The 21,040-nt window shown below is 38.4% G+C and overlaps 1 protein-coding gene and 1 non-coding gene across 4 annotated transcripts in view; both read right to left on the bottom strand.

Annotated features, from left to right (window-relative positions):
- Positions 1 to 4,292: 4,292 nt before the first annotated feature.
- Positions 4,293 to 4,402, bottom strand: LOC129626327 (U6 spliceosomal RNA). Its single transcript, XR_008701930.1, has one exon. It is a non-coding gene; the product is annotated as a U6 spliceosomal RNA (small nuclear RNA).
- Positions 4,403 to 9,885: 5,483 nt separating this feature from the next.
- The window catches only part of KIF5B (kinesin family member 5B), a 48,919-nt gene continuing 37,764 nt past the window's right edge, over positions 9,886 to 21,040 (bottom strand). For 2 of the 3 annotated variants that reach the window (XM_055543970.1, XM_055543968.1), the window contains exons 18-26: positions 20,481 to 20,542; positions 20,276 to 20,385; positions 19,136 to 19,237; positions 18,350 to 18,410; positions 18,169 to 18,240; positions 17,701 to 17,805; positions 16,404 to 16,620; positions 15,764 to 15,890; positions 9,886 to 12,353 (exon numbers count right to left, since the gene is read on the bottom strand). In XM_055543970.1, the coding sequence (XP_055399945.1) occupies positions 12,347 to 12,353; positions 15,764 to 15,890; positions 16,404 to 16,620; positions 17,701 to 17,805; positions 18,169 to 18,240; positions 18,350 to 18,410; positions 19,136 to 19,237; positions 20,276 to 20,385; positions 20,481 to 20,542 (863 nt within the window). In that variant the 3' untranslated portion in view covers positions 9,886 to 12,346. Of the gene's footprint in view, positions 12,354 to 15,739; positions 15,891 to 16,403; positions 16,621 to 17,700; positions 17,806 to 18,168; positions 18,241 to 18,349; positions 18,411 to 19,135; positions 19,238 to 20,275; positions 20,386 to 20,480; positions 20,543 to 21,040 lie in introns of all 3 variants that reach the window. The other variant, XM_055543969.1, reaches the window with a different exon arrangement.

The following is a 21,040-nucleotide window of genomic DNA, read 5'->3' as shown; positions in this document are numbered from 1 at the left end:
TAGATGTTGAGTTTTTACTAAGTTGTTTTTGAAAAAGTTTATGCCAATAAATACTTCCAGAGCTTCCCTGGTAGTCCAATGGTTAAGAATCTGCCTGCCGAAGCAGGGGACACAGGTTCAATCCCTGGTCCAGGAAGACCCCACAGAAAACGAAGATCATGGCATCCGGTCCCACCACTTCATGGGAAATAGATGGGGAAACAGTGCAAACAGTGTCAGACTTTATTTTTCTGGGCTCCAAAATCACTACAGATGGTGACTGCAGCCATGAAATTAAAAGACGCTTACTCCTTGGAAGGAAAGTTATGACCAACCTAGATAGCATATTCAAAAGCAGAGACATTACTTTGCAAACAAAGGTTCGTCTAGTCATGGCTATGGTTTTTCCTGTGGTCATATACGGATGTGAGAGTTGGACTGTGAAGAAGGCTGAGCGCTGAAGAATGGATGCTTTTGAACTGTGGTGTTGGAGAAGACTCTTGAGAGTCCCTTGGACTGCAAGGAGATCCAGCCAGTCCATTCTGAAGGAGATCAGCCCTGGGATTTCTTTGGAAGGAATGATGCTAAAGCTGAAGCTCCAGTACTTTGGCCACCTCATGCGAAGAGTTGACTCACTGGAAAGGACTCTGATGCTGGGAGGGATTGAGGGAAGGAGGAGAAGGGGACGGCAGAGGATGAGATGGCTGGATGGCATCGCTGACTCGATGGACGTGAGTCTGAGTGAACTCTGGGAGTTGGTGATGGACAGGGAGGCCTGGCGTGCTGCGATTCATGGGGTCACAAAGAGTCGGACACGACTGAGCGTCTGATCTGATCTGAAGTCCACGAGCCACAACTACTGAGCCCACACTCTACAAGAGAAGCCCTGACACCACAACTACAGAGTCACACCTGTTTGCTGCAGCTAGAGAAAGACCGCAGGCAGGAATGAAGACCCAGCACGGCCAAAAATAAATAAAAACAACTTACAGTGATATCTATATAACAAGCACTTATATAAAGTTTTCTGCATGCTAATTAGGCAAGTGTCCTAAGGTTTTTCCAAATATTAACTCACTAATATATGTGTCTATCTCTCTATACCTTTGCTAACTTTTCATTTTTGCTCATCTGATAAACAGAAAATCTTACTATTGCAAGTTGCATTGCTTTGCAATTTGCAAATAGTATGGCTGAACATTTACAAGTGTTATCTTTGAATGGTCTATTCCTATGCTTGGTCTATTCTCTTTCTGTGTTTTCATTTTTTTTCTTCTTGTTAATTTTAAAGAGCTCCATGTGTATTAGGGATATTAGCCCTTTAATTTCATAGGAGACAAAATTCAATAATCACTTATTTACAACTCTACTATGTAAAAAACTTTAGGGACTTCCCTGGAGGTCCAGTGGTTAAGACTCCATGGTTCCAGTGCAGGGCACCCGAGTTCAATCCCTGGTCGGGAACTAGATCCCACATGCTGCAACTAAAAACAAACAAATTAAAATATTTTAAAAGTTCTAAAAGTTGTTTGTTTGTTTGTTTTTGGTAAGTTTGGTACAGCTCTTTTGATAACAGAACCTATCTGTTTTTCAAACATGCCAAGGATTCTCCTCCCTCATGCTGTGAGCATCTTTCTACAAAATACATTTTTGCACATGGGTGTATTTTAGTAGAATCAGTTCTTAGAACTGAAGTGCTGGAGATACTCAACTGACATAAGAATTTTTTCAGCCTTTGTATATTCCACTGAAAGTGAATAGGGGTACATTTTGCTGAAGAGAAAAACCATGTTTGATCACAAGGTACTGGCACAGACCTCACTGGTGCTGTTTCTTGAATACTGCGTATTATCTTTTCTAAATTCTGAAAAACTCAAAATTCCATAAAACATTGGTCCCCAAGGACTTCAAGTAAGCTATTGTGGACTTTAATCACGTCTGGGTTTTTTTTCAGTTCACTTTGGGACGTGTTAAATTGCAGTTTGCCTATGGGGTCTTCAAGTGTAAATGGCCTGCAAACAGTTGGATATATGAGTTAGAAATTTATGGGAGAGCTGGGGTTGAAAAAGCAGATTTGGGGTTTATCAATAGGTACACTAAAATCCTGAGGGTATGTGTCAGAAAGCATGTTTTGCTGGGAGAACAAAGGGAACATCCAAGTTCAAGGGATGGATGCAAGAGTCCCTTGGGGGAAAGGGACAGAGTGAAGAGTGGAGAAGAAAGCGTGAACTGGACAGGGCGGAGGTGCCATCGTTCTGGGCTGGGGCCATGAAGACACGGTGCTGGAGCTGCCGGCTGCAGAGTTCTCAATGGAGTGATTGTTGGCTATCAGAGTGAAGTTCGAATGTGTGTGTGTGTTGTGGGGGGTGGAGTAGGAAGGCACTTTGATGCTTGCCTCTGTGTCCAGACTCAGGAATCAAGACCCCAACATTCCTAAATAACCAAGCATCTTTTCATCGGGCCTCCTAAGCAGGGGTCTCTAGCCCTCCTTCCTCTGTGAAAGTTCAGTTAAAGGGTCTGCAGCAGCAACATGGATGGACTTAGAGATGATCATACTAAGTGAAGTAAATCAGAAAGACAAATATCGTGTGATGTCATTTATATGTGGAATCTAAAAATGACATAAATGAACTTATTTGTGAAACAGAAACATACTCACAGACACAGAGAACAAACTTGTATTTGCCAAGGGTGAGTGGGGAGGGACTGAGTGGGAGTTTAGAACTGATGTATGCAAACTATTCAAACTATTATATACGGGATGGATAAACAAGGTCCCTCTGTGTAGAACAGGGAATTACAGTCAATATCCTGTGATGAACCATAATGGAAAAGAATATGAAAAAGAATATATAGTATGTATAACTGAGTCACTTTGCTGTACAACAGAAAATAACACAACATTGTAAGTCAATGGTAAATAAAATACATTTTTTAAAAAAATAAAGGATCCAGGACTTCCCTGGCAATCCAGCAGTTAGGACTCTGCTGCCAATGCAGGGGTACGAGTTTGATCCCTGGTCAAGGAACTAACATTCCACATGCCTCTCAGTGAGGCCAAACAATTTTTTTAAATAACAAAATGAAGGATCTGCAGGGACTTTCCTGGTGGTCCAGTAGGAGGACTCCGAGATCCCAGTGCAATGGGCCCAGGATCGATCCGTGGCTAGGGAACTGAATCCTACATGCCGAAGCTAAAAGATGCAGTGCAGCCAGAATACATACATAAATATTAAAAAAAAGTCTTGTGGCGAGGAGCTGGCCCTCACCACCCACATGGGGCTGGAGGAACCAGAGACAGCTCAGCTTCCTCCTGTTTATTCCTGCAGGAGGGCCACGTCGGGACCTCCGACAAAGGCATTTAGAAAGTCCTTGCCAGTGGACAGTCACTTGCAAAGAGGGGACTCCTGAGGCCTCAGGTCTGCCCCCAGCCGGCCCACTGCAAAACATGGCTGGTCTCCTACCAGAAAAATCCACTTTTTTCAGTTGAATGCGCTCAGCCTTAAAATGTGCGCCTTTTGTTCCTTCTCCTTCGCCTACATTTGCATAAAACAAAAGTTCATTTTCAGAGCAGTGTGGAGGGGGCCTGTGCACAATTCCAGTTATTGTATACAAAAGCTGGGTGCCTAACTTTTTATCCAGTGAGAAAAGAATATACCCAAGATGGTAACGTGGGTGTTTCCTGGCGCTTACACTGGTGATGTCTTGTCTGTCTCTCAAGAAACAATGGACAATTATTTGGGATTTCTCAGATTTAGTTGCAGTATTTTGAGTTTTAATTTCCAATGGTTCTTGGCTGCTAAGTGGGTGAAAAAAACGAGTTAACTTCTTGAATATTTTAAATAGTTGTCATTGGTTCTGATTTTACCTCCACTGGAAATATTTGAAAGTTTATGTTACTAACCTCATTCTGTCAAGCTAATATGAACTGAAGAACAATAAATATTTGATGTAGATCATGACCCAAATATTTCCAGGTCTGAGCTAATTTCTGTGCACACACACACACACAAATATAAAAAAACGACTTTTCTTCCAACACTGTTGAACTGTACATTTAAAAACGATTAAGATGATACATTTTATGTTTACCACAATTAAAACAAAACCCACTTCTCTTCCAAATCTTTGAAATTTGGAAGCATGCATTTCCTGAAGAAAGAAGTACTTTTAAGAACTGCTGATTTCAGTTTGAGAGCCTGTGGACTTCTTTTCACATAAAGTCAGTGATTATGAAGGCTTAATTAAAAGTGAGCCCTTCAGATGTAATCTCTCTCTATATATATTTTTGAACTCAGAGAAACATTTTACTCAAAAATATGTAGCGCTTCAGGAATTTGTGTGTCTCCCTTGTGCAGGAGCCATGTTGGTTAATCTTCTCCGTTTTGTTCTAATTTTTAGCATATGTCCTGCTGAAGTAAACACCAGATGTTATAACTCTAGACAAGATGACTTGGCATCACAGAAATACAGAGCCAGGGGCCTAACAATCACCTCGAGGTTTTCAAGTGTTTTTCTACAAATGAGCAAGTTGAATTCTAGGCTGGGTCAAGAATCTGGGACTAGCTTCTGAAGCATCCTCGGAGGGGAACCACCCAACGATGGAATACAAGTGGAACCCTAAAAAGTCAAACACGCCTAAAAAACTTTACACAAAAACAGTGACTCCCACACCCCAAAGAAAATATAACAGGGGTCCCATGCCCCACCTCACCTCTTTCTCCCTCTCCAGACACAGCCACTTTTTTTTACTTGACAAAATTAGAATTTAATATTTAATGAAACATAATTTTTTCTAAAGTTACCTCCACTTTTTTCCTTTTATTTTTTAAATTTAATTGGAGGCTAGTTACAATATTGTAGTGGTTTTTGCCATACATTGACATGAACCACCATGGATGCACATGTCCCGCCTCCTGAATCCCCCTCCCGTCCCCCTCCCCGTCCCAGCCCTCTGGGCTGTCGCAGTGCACCGGCTTTGAGTGCTCTGTTTCATGCATTGAACTTGGACTGGTGACCTATTTCACATATGATAATATACATGTTTCAATGCTATTCTCTCAAATCATCCCACCCTTGCCTTCTCCCAGAGTCCAACAGTCTGTTCTTTTTATCTGTATCTCTTTTGCTGTCTTGCACATAGGGTCATCATTACCATCTTTCTAAATTCCATATATATGCATTAATATACTGTATTGGTGTTTTTCTTTCTGGCTTACTTCACTCTGTACGATAGGCTCTAGTTTCATCCACCTCATTAGAACTGATTCAAATGCGTTCTTTTTAATAGTTGAGTAATTTGCCATCATATATATATACACCACAATGTTCTTATCCATTCATCTGCCAATGGACATCTAGGCTGCTTCCATGTCCTTCAGTTCAGTTCAGTTCAGTCGCTTTCACACTCTAGCTATTGTAAACAGTGCTGCGATGAACATTGGGGTACATGTGTCTCTTTCAATTCTGGTTTCCTCGGTGTGTATGCCCAGCAGTGGGATTGCTGGGTCATAAGGCAGTTCTATTTCCAGTTTTTAAATGAATCTCCACACTGTTCTCCATAGTGGCTGTACTAGTTTCATTCCCACCAATAGTGTAAGAGGGTTCTCTTTTCTCCGCACCCTTTCCAGCATTTATTTGTAGACTTTTTGATAACAGCCATTCTGACCGGCATGAGATGGTTCCTCATTGTGGTTTTGATTTGCATTTCTCTGATAATGAGTGATGTTGAGCATCTTTTCATATGTTTGTTAGCCATCTGTATGTCTTCTTTGGAGAAATGTCTGTTTAGTTCTTTGGCCCATTTTTTGATTGGGTCATTTATTTTTCTGGTATTGAGCTGCATGAGCTGCTTGTGTATTTTTGAGATTGTCAGTTGGCTCATTTGCTGTTATTTTCCTCCCATTCTGAAGGCCGTATTTTCACCTTGCTTATAGTTTCCTTCGTTGTGCAAAAGCTTTTTAATTAGGTCCCATTTGTTTATTTCTGATTTTATTTCCATTACTCTGGGAGGTGGGTCATAGAGGATCCTGCTGTGATTTATGTGGGAGAGTGTTTTGTCTATGTTTTCCTCTAGGAGTTTTATAGTTTCTGGTCTTACATTTACATCTTTAATCCATTTTGAGTTTATTTTTGTGTATGATGTTAGAACGTGCTCTAGTTACATTCTTTTACAGGTGATTGACCAGTTTTCCCAGCACCACTTGTTAAAGAGATTTTCTTTTCTCCATTGTATATTCTTGCCTCCTTTGTCAAAAATAAGGCAGACACAGCCACTTTTCATTTTGTTTTGTCTCCAAATTTCTGCTTATTGATTACTCATGGTTGAGTGTTACCAGTTGTCTTATCCTGTGGAAGATGAAACTTGAACCCTCTTTCACCACGATCAACACGTATACACAACCCCTCTTCTCAATAAGGTTGTGTTGTACATTCACTTATCAATCCATGCTTCCAATACTATGATGCAATGTGCCGATTACAGCTGAGTTATGTAATACACTACAGTGACTTTTCCTTTTTTGCTTATCAGGATTCTTTATTTTTTTGGCACTTATTTAAAAACAAACTTAATACAATTTTTTAAAGTTAGTTTCCATGTACAAGAATTGACTCTCTCGCACAATTCATCCTTGAGCCGATCTTATACCCAATAGTTTGTGCCTCCCCCACACCTCTACTGGTAATCACTTGTGTGTTCTGTATACCTGTGAGTCTCCTTTTTTGGGGGGGGGGTTATACTTCAGATTCTTCTTTGAATCAGTAATTCTTTTTCCCTTAGTGTTCTATGTGCCAATCACTTAACCCTAAACTCATCTTCAGCTATAAACTTTTTTTTTCCCTCAAAATCTTCAAACACATACATCAGTCTGTCTGTTTGTCTTGGAAACATAACTCTGGCAGTCTTCTGACTGGGGTGCTCTCATCTGGACTGGTTGCTCTTGATGCTCTCACCTTGGTAATCCCTTCTTTTGTATGCCCCACAGCTTCCTCTTTCCTCACTTGGTTTAGGAGTATCTCCCCAATAAAGGCTTTTTTTTCGGGTGGGGGGGGCTGCGCTGGGTCTTCATTGCTGCACTTGGACTTCCTGTAGTTGTGGTCCATGGATTCTATCGAGCGCAGGCTTAGTTGCTCTGCGGTACATGGAATCTTCTTGAATCAGGAATCAAACCTGTCTTCAGCATTGGCAGGCAGATTCCTAACCACTGGGCCACCAGAGAAGCCCTTAGTGTGTTTTTAAAAATATCTTCTCCCCCTTTCCTAGGTCCACTTTCCTCCATATTATTATTTTCCTTGTTTGATTCTCTCATCCTAAAGACTTTTTTCACATGCCTTGTGATCCTTGGCTGTCTGTACCTATGTAGGGTGGGGACACGATGAAGCTGACCTGAAGCAACTGGTTCATATGTTGACTGTGGCATTTCTGAAACCACGATTCTTTGGGTACTCCCTGTATGGCTGGTAAATTTTTCACAAAATCTCTAATCTGCTAGTAATCTAATCTCAGGTAACCAAGCAAGGCGAAAAGGTTGAGGTTCTAAATACTCTTATCACAAACATTCATGTCACTATCAGTCCAGGTCCATGGGGATTAACTATAAATGGGTACAGAGAATTTTCAAGAATACTCTACGGCTAATGGAGAGTACCTAGGGAAGAAACAAGACTTGAATGGGGCCCCCTCCCAGTGTTTGGGGTTCAGATCTCATTGCAAAGGTGTGGTTGCCGCCCACAGGATGGTGAAGAGGCTTGCTAGGTTTCCCAGGCTACAGCTGGTCCAGTCACTAGGCAAGCAGGGTGCAGTCAGGCCAAGTCAAGATGCTGGCTGCGACTGGGCAGAAGGAAACACCTCCGCTGGGATCTAAGTGGTCCAAGGCCACCCACCTCCCACCCCTGACCATTGATCAGGTGGACAGGATATGCCTGTGTTTGCTGAAGGGCAAACACACAGGAGACCCAGCCTGCTGACAGAAAGGTGGTCACATGACCAGTGCCACAAGCTAAGGGACTGTGCACCCTGGGTGCCCCCCAAACTGAAACCCCCTTCACATCACTGACAGGATAGTATTAACAAGAGGCAAACCCGGGACTTCCCTGGTAGTTCAGTGGTTAAGAACCCACCTTCCAATGCAGGCAGGGGACACAAGTTCAATCCCCGGCAGGGGAACTAAGATCCCATGTGCCTTGGGGCAACTAAACCCATGCAACAATTAGAAGCCTGTGTGCCAAAACTAAGACCGGATGCAGCTAAGATTAACAAATATTCAACAAAACAAAACAAAACCCAAGGAAACCAAAGCATGCCAGAGCTGAGAAAGGAGAAAAGAAATGCTGAGGGTCCAGCTCACGGCCTGTGTTGGCCATCGTATCAGTCTCCTGGGGCTGTTGAAACCAAGCACCACAGACAAGGTGAGGTAATTAGAGATGGATGGCTTCAGTTTTGGAGGCTGCAAGCTGCAATCCAGAGTGTGGGCAGGGTTGGCTCCTTGTGAGGGCTTTCAGCCTCTCCTTGGCTTGCAGATGGCCATCTTCTCCCCTTTCCTCCCCTGTGCATGTCAAACGTCTTCTATAATAAAGGTAGATTTGGAGAGGCAACATACATCACTAACTGGCACACTTGTTTCCAGTATGTCACCCTACCCTCGAGGTGACATACCCTACTATTCCGGGCTCTTCTATCCAGACACCCTCTCCTTTACCCTTTCTAGGTAATAAACAAACAGGATCATGCTAGCATGTTGGAGAGGTAGTAGCCAAGCTGTGCAGCAATGGAGTCGGCACCAGGGGTCAAACTGCTTTCTGGTTTAGACAGACTTTCAATTAGTCCCACTTCAGGCTACTTTTATCCCTACTTCCAGACCTACTGCAGGTCATGTTCATGACCATTTGGGGGTCTTTCGGAGGCGGGGAGAAAAGTTGCTTCTTGGCATTCCCCACTGCTTGTCGAGTCAGGTGTCTGGGGTCTGCTGAGGTTGCTTTCCTGCTCCAAATGTTACTGCTTGCTGTCTCCTGCTCTTTGAGGCTTTATAAATCAGTAAATACACCTTAGAGTAATTTTAACTTGAAGCAAAGTAGCAAAGGTAATAGGGAGAATCCCCTCAAACTCTTCCTCCTAATAGTGCTATCTCCCATCACCACTGCACTTTGATCACAACTAAGAAATCAGCCAGCACATCACTGCTAACAGACTGCACCAGTTTTTCCACTGTTATCTTTTTGTTCAATTTTGGCTGTGCTGGGTCTTCACTGCTGTGCAGGCTTTTCTCTAGCTGCGGAGAATGGGGGGTTACTCTCTAGTTTTGGTGCACAGGGTTCTCACTGTGGTGGCTTCTCTTCATGTGGAGCACAGGATCAATAGATGTGGGATCTTCCCCGATCAGGAATTGGACCTCTTCCTTGCATTGGCAGGTGGATTTTTTTTACCACAGAGCCAAAAGGGAAGCCCCAACTGTTGTTTTTTTACTGTTCCAGGGCTCAACCGAGGACACCACACCGCATCATTGCATCTAGCTGTCAAGTCTCCAGAGTCCCCTCAGATATGTCTCTCCTGGTTTTCCATGATCTTGACACTTTGGAAGAGTCCTGGCCAGGTATTTGCTAGAATGTCCTTCTATTTGGATTGTGTGGTATTTTTCTCATGATCAGACAGGGGTTATGGTTTTGGGGGAAGAACAGAGTGACATGTCCTTATCACAGTACAGCAAAATAACTGAGATTGAGGATTCATCTCTAGCTCTTAATTCTCTAGCCTATTTAATACCTCATATCCAAAGCACATGCAATTCATTAGAAACAAAATTATACTGAATATAATGACACACTAGTGACTATTCTGTCAAGAAAAAAGGCCACTTGGTCATGTAAAATCAACCTGATATATCACTGAAACACATTTTAAGAAAGTCATTGCATTTCAAAAAATTTTTTCCTCTTTATTTAAACATAAAAGACATTTACAGCATGCAGGTTAACTTAAAATTATATGGCGTCTTCCCAAACCAATTATCTCTGCATGTATCTTCAAGCACTGAAAAGAAACCAACGTATTCCACAGGCAGACTCAGACTCCTCTATCATCTCCTGCCAAATTGAGAGTTACGCACAGTAGTTTTCTTAAATTAGGCAAATAATTTAACTGATCACCATGAATAAATATTACTTTCATTTCACTGAGTTTCTTTTCTGAACCATTTATCAATGCCATTCAGAGGAACATTAATTTATTCAGTCAAAAAAAAAAAGACACTGTAAATTGTAATAAGTATCAATGTTCCAGATGATCAGAAATTTTCACTTATAAGAGTAAATGCTGTGTTTAATGACCTACCATAGCAAAAGCAGTTCAATTAAAACAAATTTATGAAATTCTCTGTACATTTTGTGAAAGTCTGAAATTATAAATAGAAAAAAACCATTGAGATATTTTAAAAACCCTAACATTGTGTACTCTGAACCACACACTAGTTACAATTCATTGTTTGTTACACAGCACCAATACCTGTGATACATCTTACAAGAAACTCCTATATTCAGACAAAAGAGAGAAAAAAATTTCTGCTTCATTTAAGAATATTGCCCAAAAAAGCAAGCTTTCATCTGAAAACAAAATACAAATGTCTGTGTGAATGCAGCCAAACATTTCTTCATTTAGAAAACTATGGTCACCAACAGGCGGTAGCACTGTTTTTAGTTAACTGCATTGCTTCAATCTTGCCGCTCTGCAAGTTTTCATCTCAATTTTTGGAGTGTTCCTTTTGATCAAGCCTAAAAACAATACAATCATTTTAAAGGTTGCTGCAGATCAGAACAGCAAGGATTTTTGACTGTTAAAAAAATAAATAAATTTATCTTTTAAATCAAAATTATTATAAAAGTGGAAATTACAATAGTTAAGGAAATAGAAAAATAAGCCAATTATGATCTGAGTCTTCTGACTATGGCTCCAAATTTAATACAAATATCTGTATATAAAACTTTTTCAAAAAGTTAATTCTGCCACCCAGATCCTAACACAGAACTTTCCAGCTTTCTCCTTTGAGTAACTTTACATTCCCAGTCTTTGCAAATTTCTGCTAACACAGTTGCAGTTACCCACTCCCAAGTGGTGAAGCAAATATTGAAATCTCTTTCCCTATTATTTTCATAGTTTCTAAAATAAACTGTTGACTTAGTTTAATCATCTGAGGAAGAAGTGGCAAAAAGATACACGTAATTACAAAATTACCAGCTACCGCCAACAAAATAATTTGAGGATTATTAGTGACTTGCAAATAATTTACTACTCCTAGACTAAATAAGAAGTACGTTATAGTGTATGATTTAGTGTAGCAGGTTAAAGACACCTCAGGGATTTTCAGACCAAAATTTACCTATATATTTATAACTTCGCCATATATTTGTCCTGTCCTTCCACATGTTTTCTCAATTTCCAAATGCTATAAATTTAGATCAACCAATACAGTACTAACAATATGAAATTATGTTTAATCCTATAATATCCATATCTTAGTTCATTTCATTATATAAAGTTGACATTATTATCCATTCAATTCTTATATTAACTAAACAGGCTCACAAAGCAAGGTGTTTCCATTCCACCAAGCTATGTGTATACAGCACTGGGAAGAAGAGAAATGAATTTCTTTTCCAAACTGTTTTTCTTAAACAAAAGCAAAAGATTTGCTTTTGATAGTGTGAAAGATTTCTATTCAAGATAATTCAGCAATAGGCATTTCACAAGATAATTAAGTAGCCTTGCCCAGTCTCAAGTGTCTAGTTAGGCAGTTTTAAAGGTTTCAGTGCTCAAAGAGTAGTTTTCAGAAGCAAACTTCAAGAGATGATGCATGTAATTTTAACTCTGAAATCATTTCAAAGGATTTTTAAGTACAGTACTGACCTGATATAATTTGTGGGCATGTAGTGTTTGTTGTAAGTGGTAAAATTTAAGACATTTAATCTAAAAGTTCCATTTCCCCTAAAATAAGGTATTATTTTATAAGAAAAGAAAAACAAGCAGTAGCAGCTAGGTAACTTAAACTGAGATTAAAAAATAAACACGAATAAGTACAAAAAGCACAGTCCTATATGATACAGTTAGCTTGGCACAGTGAAGACTAAATTTAAGACATGAAAGACAAACTGTGTAATAAATAGGGCCACAGTTATAAACTGTCGTTTTTCCCTCCTAAGACGCCAAAATTGCACTCTAGTTGTGTTGGGAAGCAGCAGAGTTTACAAGAAGAGTGGATAGGAAACAGCTGTACAGGCCAGGTACAATTTATACACTAAAAAACATTATAATTCTAGAGTTCCCAAGGGATACAGGCTACAGTCATTGAATTATGTCCTCTTCATACTTCAATTACTTTTAACACCTGAAGATGGAAAAAAACAGAGAAAATATTATTTATACAAAACCTGTGTTTGAAAAGAATGAAATGAAATATACCAATTAGTTTAAAAACAGTTAGCCAACAGCTTTGACTACTTCTCCCAAAACTCATCGCAACAATGAATGATTTGATTTCTCTTCCTTTTGTCTCCTAAGCAGAGCTGCCTAGGGACAGTACAATATTGAAAGGAAGTCAACCCTGCATTTGCTTTTACTTACCCCAAGACCTATGAGTAAGCTGATATATAACTTACAGAGTTGTTTTTTTTTTTAAGAAAAAGATGGTCAATAAAATGCCAGCCAGTAGACAGTGTCAGTGACATTAAGTCAAGGACCACTAATTAACTAGCAATGTTACATATATAGTAGCTGTGAAAAACAAAAAGGGGTGGGGTGTACCAATAAGCACGAAGTACATGTGCTACGGAAAGGAACAATGAAATAAACAATCCCAGAGACTTCCCCTGTGGTCCAGTGTTAGGACTGGGCACTTTCACTGCTATGGCCCAGAGTTCAATTCCTGGTCAGGGAACTAAAAATCCCCAAAGCCGTGAGGTGTGGCCAAAAGTAAAATAAAATAAAAGTAAACAATCCCAGTAGGAGTTACCTGGAGGCATCCTGGTAATCCACTGCCTATTTACCTCTGTGTTTATTAGAAAACCTCAACGTGTCCAAAGCATCATGCAGCTAGAAGAACCAACCAGCCACGTAAAACTGGGTACTACGAGTATCACTATCATTCATACATTGCCATCTCTCCCCAGAATAAATGCAGTGTTTTGAAATGCTTTTCTTAATAATTAAAAAATCTCTACAAAGTAGTTATCATATACTCCTCAATCTGGGCTTAAGATTGATCACTGCAAGACTTTAAAAAATAATAACCATTATCCTTTGGACCAGCAATGAAACAAACCTGTACGTAATCATACTTTTATAGTTACTTCAAGTCTTGAAAACCTGTGTTAGCTAGGTTAGCCAACTCCCTCAAGTGCTTTCACTACACTGGATCAGCAATCTGCTGCTAAAACCTACTTTACTTAACAAAGGTCATGGACTATGCTCTCTGCAAATGAGACAGGAGTTCAAAGTTCACACGTGAATTTTAATGTGAGAACAATATCCAAAACAGATAAACTTTTACCTGTATTTATTTATATTTATCCTTTGAAAATTCTTTTGCCCACCTTCAATTTCAGAAAAGGCAGCTTGCACCTCCTCAGCATCTGCTCTGTACTAGGTAGTGATGCCTTAATTTGTATAATTCTCAAGAATGACTTTCATTTTATTAATCAAGAGGCTCAACAAGTTATTAATCCAAAGGGGAAAAAACAGGGGCAGGAAAACCACTGTAATGTCTGCTGATGTGACACAATACTAAACACATAACACCTACAATGTAATCCTGTAAAAATGTGCACAAGAATTCAATAAATGCTTTTAATAAACAGGAACAGAGGAACACAGCAGCTGCATCTAGAAACAACCAAACACACCAGAGGTGGCCTACGCTCCAGAAAATTGGCCTTTTCTATTTAGTAAGTCAATGTCATTAAAAAAAAAAAAAAAAGAGGGTGGGATGTTATTCTAGATTCGAGACTTAAGGCAAATAACCTAATGTAAACATCGGTTCTGGATTATGCCCTGGTTTAGACAAACCAGCTGTAAAAGACTTAAAAATCAGTAAGTAATCAGAAAATTCCAAATATGGATTGATATAATATTAAAAATATTTTGTCAATTGTGATAATGTTGAGGTATATAGAAAAATGTTCTATTTCAGAGATACATTAAATGGGTCATAAACTTCATAATTTACTTTTACGCCTAAGAATTTTTAAAAAGGAGTGAAAACAAAAAAGAAAAAACTGTTAAAAAAGTAACTTGTTCAAGTTCATAAAAGTAAAAAAATCAGAATTCAAACTTAGGTGGACTCCAATATCCATTAACTCTTTTCACTGTGTCACTCTCTTTTGAAACCTCTAGTATGTGGACCAAAAATTGTATTAAATTTATGGAAATGTGAATTCTCCAGGATGCTGCTTAATATTCTACTCAAATTGCAAGCCAATGTTATGCAAAAATGACAACATAAAAACAAGGAAGATTAAAATAAAACAACTTTAGTGTTTGTCAGAAACAAACCAGTTAACTATCTCATAATTATACTGTGTTTTTTAGTTTCCTTAGTTTCCAAACCACCTACACACTTGGGACTTGCTAAGAATTAAATCTGATAAAATGATAGGCAGCTATAATTAGCCATGTTGTATTAAGAAAATGTTCACAATATATTGCCAAGTTAAAAAAGCAGGCTATCAGATAGCATATTCAGAACAGCATAGTATACTGGTAGTATGTTACAGTTATTTACATTTTAACCTTCCTAATTTAAAAGTTATAATATTTAAAGAAAGTTCCAGAAGGATATATATATTGGGTGCTATTTCCAGATGATATTTATTTTCTTGCTTTGCGATAACTGTCTATCCTTCGACAGGGTGCAGCTATTACTTGTATTTACAAAGAAACAAGAACTCATAAATCAGTCAGAAAAACCACTCACAAGAGTAAAATGGCAAAGGACACAGGAAAAAAAAAAGCATATAAATGGGCCAATAAATATATGAAAAATTCAAATTCATTCCTAAATCAATGAGATGCTTATTCCAGCCTATTAAACTGGACATTTAAAAACTAATATAATATTTAAAGTTTAAAAATAAAATAAAATTAAAAAAAAAAAGAAACTATTACATGAATAATGCTGCTGCTGCTAAAAACAAAACAAAACAAAAAAACTATTAATACTGGCAAAGATGCAGCAAAATAGACAGTGTCCTTGGCTAGGATACAATTTAGCACAGTCACTGGGAATAGCAGTGTGTTAGTTAGTATGTGTCAAGAATCTTACAAATGTTCCCTTTCTTGTGATTCCACTTATGGGAATCTTCTGGAAATAATCTGAAAGTAAGGAGGCATAAAAAGATGTTTCATTACTTCAAATTTCATACATGAAAATTTCAACACTGGAAAATTCCAAGTATTAAAAAATTAACATAATTAAATATCCAGTAAAATAGCCACAAAACCATGGTATTTACACTAGATAACACAACAGTTAAGAGCTTTAAAAAAATGACCCAGTATTCGGTTAACAACAGTAAGAACACAAATTTGAATATGCAGATACTATGATTTGAATTATGAAAAAACTCTAAAGGAAACCATGGTAAGTTACTTTCAGAATCCCATATAAAAAAAGAAAACATGCTACTAATGTTAGAATCCAAAAAAGTATTTAACCACCAGTTGCTGAACACCTCCCAAGGACAGCTGTGATTCAAAAGCCAGAGAGAGCTCACAAACCCGCGGGTGTCGTGGGGAGCTTACACCTGCTTGCCTCCTCCACCTCGCACAGCCACCGGCTGGCTGTTCTGAACAAATGCACCTCCTCCACGAATCGCACTTGGATGAGTTGGAGAAGCTGCTGGATGTTGCCCAGGACGAATAGGTTTAGCTAGTATGAAAAACAAACGCTTACTTTAGTCTCTTGTCTTTATTTACAACACATTCCCAAAGGTTTTTTCTTTGGCTTTTTGTTTCTCAGCAAATTCTTCCATCTCTCTTTTTCTTTTCAGTTACATCCTTTTGTCGAGGACCTATACAATCCTTAAAAATCTTGTTGAAAGGTTAAATTTAATAACTTTTTAAAAACCTTATTCCTGTATCACTGCTTTACAAGTAAAGCACAAGATACTGGATGACATTTTCTTTCAAGTCTCTTCTTGCTTTAATAACAGTGCTCTTCTTGGTTTCTCTAAACCTGACCAGTCTTGCTCATCTAGTTCTGACTTAGCTCCTTCCCCTGCTAAGGTGGCTATGCCTCAACGCTTGTCACTCCCAACAGTGCCACCCTCTGGTAAACTAGGAAATGTAACAAATACCACATGACAAATCAGATTACATTCTCAAGTAAATAAAAATATTTAAACCAAAGCAAAGCTTCATGGTTTTATTGTGTCCTACTAACCAATCTGTGCAGAATGTCCTCTTCTGGCCATATTCTTTGATCTGACTGCTTCCTTTATACGATCTACTTCCTGCTGATAGCGTTTACGATCGCGAGATGCATTTTCTTTGGCTTCTTTTAGTGCAGACTCCAAAGCTTTCACCCTCTCAGCTGTAGCTCTGAGTCGCTTTTCCAGCTTAGGGAGCTCACAGCGAAGATCTGCATTATCACGTACCAGCTAAAGGTAGACACAGAAAACAAGGATTCTGGCTTTACTGATGATTTGAAAAAATATAAACATTTTGTAACTTCTCTTGGAAAAAAAAAAAAAAAAACACACTACATTTTATGTTAAGGTTTTCCCACAGCTAGTTTAATTTAGGCAGCAACATGCAGATAATACATGTATCTATAAATATACTCACATGTCTCCCCCCAAATATAATTTCATTCAATATTGGGGGGCTGGTGAGACTGTTCTTTCCCCCATGACAATATGTTATAACATAGCATTAGGTCTCTTCATCAAGAGACTCATCTGGTGGACATGAAAATCCTTTTAGATACAGTAAGATCCACAAGTAAATGTAAACAAGTCCTTAATAAGTGCTGAAAGAAAGGCTAAAATTTCCTGAATCTCACTCTAGTGCAAACACCAGGTTTACAGTAACAAAGACATACAACAATTAAGTATGCCAAGGAGCTTAAAAACTAAGTAACTGAATCATGTTATCAAGCCTTAATAAAAGAAAAAAGTAAACAAAACAAACAAACCCCACAGTAAGTATTCCTCTTTTTTTTTTTGGCCACACTGCATAGCTTGTGGGATCTTAGGTTCCCTGACCAGGGATAGAATCTGAACCCCCATAATGGAAATGTAGAGTCCTAATCACTGGACTGCCAGGGAAGTCCCTACTTTACAAAAAAAAAAAAAAATTGAACTGCCTTGTTATTTTATATATTTCACACTCTGAGGTATTAAATGTATGAAGACCCCCTCCCCCCCCAAAAACAACAACAGTATTTTAACTTAAAGACTTGTCTCCCAGAGATTTAAAAATGACCATGAATAAATTAAGGAAACTGACAGACCTGAAGCCCTACAAAGAAAATAACAACCCATCTTTTCACTGGCCTCTTGATAAAAGGCTGTTAAAAATAGTAACTAATGTAAAAATTGCTAGTGGTTTATTTATATAATTGCATGACAGAGTAACAGAATGGCTCAGGGTATGAAAATCCTTAGGACTCTTAAGATTCAAATGCTTGTTACTCCTCAGTTTTTATTGCAGTGACATTGGAATAGACTCTTTATTACCTGTTTGTGGACTTTGGTGAGTTGTTCCAGATTATTTTCAAGAAAGGAGATTTTCTGCTTCTGAGCAGCACTGCCTCCAGTGTCATCTGAATCAATCTCAGCGCTCTAGAAAAACATCCATCAATGCTATGAAAAAGTATTACTGGATCAAATAAAATGTCTAAGTTTACTACCAAAGCTGTTACGACAATGTAAAGTTATTTCACTTGTGAATACAATCAGACACAGAAAGCACTACTGTAAGGCGAAAGGAGAACGGAGCAGGTGGCAGAGGACGTGATGGTTAGATAGCATCACTGGCTCAACGGACATGACTGTGAGCAAACTCCGGGAGACAGAGGAGGTCAGAGGAGTTTTAAGGTGTGCTGCAGTCCATGGTGTTGCAAAGAGTCAGACATGACTTAGCGATGAACAACAAAAACAACAAGCACTACTACATAAATATCCACCCTGGTATTGTTTTATTACCTTTTTAACCCTGGTGGCCAGGTCCTGAACAAAGAGCTTCCGCAGGTTGTGTAAAGTCTGAAGTTCCTTTGCCTTGAATTAAGAAAGCAGAATTTTTAGAAGCTGGTCTTCAAATTTACTAAAACCAGGGGAAGAATCCATTAATATTCCCCAATCCTATTTATTTCCAAGTTTTTCTTACCACTGTCTCTTCCAAACCTTTCAAGTCTTGTCTTGCTTGTTCTCGTCTATCTTGCATAACCCTGAACAGTAGGAGAATATACAAATACAGTAAATATGGGCTTTTGAGTCCATAAATTCTAGTTTTATTTAGCACAGGTATTCAATCAAATATTTTTATCTGACAGGATCAATGCTTAAATTCATATATGAAAAAGATCTTATTTTGAAAAAATTTACCAATGTTCAGCCTTTCAAAGAAATTTATATATGCCTTATAATCTTCTAAAATCTATAGGTTATCAGGAAAGAACTGTCATAGCAATGGGAGAAGTGAAAGAATATGTGGCATAAGGAATAAGGAGTGGTTCCTTCTGAATTTTAGAATATGTATTATCATATAGCATATCAGAAACAACTCTGACTAAAGGAAAATTACAGATTATAAATTACTGAAGACAAAAAAGAATCTGTTTTTACACAAGATCAAATCTGACAAAAACAGTTTTTGTAGCAGATCCTGAAATCTAAACTTCTAAATGTCGCGCTTTAGGTTTATTTTTATGATGGATCTTGAAGTAATCTGAATCTTAATTATCAGTGAAATATAAGACCTTGCTTTCACTAAAGTACAAGAATGTATTGCATGTTTTTAGGTATAAATCAAACCAATTCAGAGGGTTTAAGAAAAACACCCCTTCGTCTACGCGAAGTGAAACATTTATCCACTGAATATAACTGAGAGAAAAGCCTGCAATTCTCTAATTTAGTTTTTTATTTTTAAACTTGAATCAAAACATCTACTCACGTAAGTTCATGTAGTTTTCTGCTCTTTTCCTGATCTGTAGCTTTCAACTTTTCATGTTCTACTCTCAGGCGTTCTTGCTCTAACATCATTTTCTGGTTTTGGCTGACAAAATAAAAAACACCTCACAAGATCAAAATCATCATTTTCTGAATGCTGTAATTAAAAATTTTCAAAGTCTTAAATTCTGTAGTCTCACCATTCACATACACCAGGCCTCCTCTTTAGGCTGCCATCCACAGAGGCAGAAAGAGGATCTGGCCACATTCAGCCATATGATATTTTTCAGTTTGATTTAAAACCACATCTTGATTTCGTTATGTTTCATTCTCCTGAATTCTTTCCCTAAATCCATTAACAAAAAGTTCCATGTCCCAAGCTTTGTCATCATTTTTTGTTCCTCTCCTTTGCCTCCTACTCAAATCATGATTTGGTCAAAGACCTCAAATTTCTATCAATTCTATGCTATATGTGTATGGCTGTGGAAGTAAGAAAAATATGTTCTAGAAAAACTAAGACAACCACTTCTATTAAAAGAAACATTTTTAAAACCCACAGTTTTCGTAAAGTTTTTCTCAGGAATTCCCTGGTGGTCCACTGGTTAAGAATCCACCTTGCAATGCAGGAACCTGGGTTCAATCCTTGGTTGGGGAACTAAGACCCCATATGCTATGGGGCAACTGAGCTCTCATGCCTCAACTAGAGACCCTGAGTGCTACAAACTACAGAGCCCAGACTCCCTAGAGCCATACACCACAATCAGAGAGGCCTGCATGCCCCAAACAAGAGACAATGCAGCCTAAAATAAATAATTATTTTTTAAAAACGTTAAGGAAAGGATCTGGAGAAGACAGTGATGTTTATCTGAAATAACGGTTAAAGTTGGGCAATATTTTTTTTACTGAATATCTACATCAAAAGACCTAAGAAAAATTTTCAAAAACTTCCACTGGAACTAGAAGTTCTCACAAATGAAGATTCTTTATTTTCAAGTCAAAAATTGTTTCAAAGAAAAATGCAGGTTAGAAACATTAGAAATAAGGATATATTACCCACCAGTGACCTTTTATGTCCTCCTGTCTAAACAGGCAAGTCTTTCCAAGTTAGTTTCTACTACCTCAGAAGAAAGGAAAGCACACTTACTCTTGAAGATCAGTAATAAGTTTTTCTTTTGCCTCGACTTCATCTCTCAAACTACTAATTTGTTTTTGATGAGTTTCTCTATGGCTTTGGATCTGCTGTTCAACAGCTTGCTAAAATAATTGGGGGAAAGGATTTTAAGTCAGATTAATCATGATTAATAATGATGAATTAAAGCCTTTAGAGTCCAATGTTACATCAAACTTACCTTAACTTCATTTGCTGTCTGAACTTTATTCAAGTGCTCCTTTTCCATTTCATGCACTTTCTCTGTTTGGGTTGGAAGAGAAAACAGAAGAGAGTTCGTGATACAAACCAAGGGGCAAATGGGTTTTATGAAGCTAGGTTCCTTAATGGGCTTTCTCTGGTGGCTCAGTGGTAAAGAATCCTCCTGTCAACACAGGAGACGTGGGTTCGATCCCTGGGTGGGCAAGATTCCTTGGAGAAGGAAATGGCAACCCACTCTAGTATTCTTGCCTGGAAAATCCCATGGACAGAGGAGCCTGGCAAGCTATGGTCACAGAAGAGTCAGACATGACTGACCAAACAACTTTCCTTAACAGTACTTGACTTTAAATTACCCAAATGCCACATAGTAAATTTTACTCAGTACATACTGATTAGTTAACCGTAGTTATATTCTTTGTATTGATATTATGGTTTCCTTTATTTTTTTGGCCAAATTCTGGAATAGATGGGCTAGTGTGTGTAGGGAAGCAAGACAGCTTTCTAAGTCCCCTGTGTCAGGACAGGTGCACACGGGACATG

The sequence above is a fragment of the Bubalus kerabau genome, chromosome 13 (assembly GCF_029407905.1).
Source record: "Bubalus kerabau isolate K-KA32 ecotype Philippines breed swamp buffalo chromosome 13, PCC_UOA_SB_1v2, whole genome shotgun sequence".
NCBI lineage: Eukaryota > Metazoa > Chordata > Mammalia > Artiodactyla > Bovidae > Bubalus > Bubalus kerabau.
The sequence above is the reverse complement of the archived record's forward strand: the minus strand, read 5'-3'. Positions and strand labels throughout refer to the sequence as shown.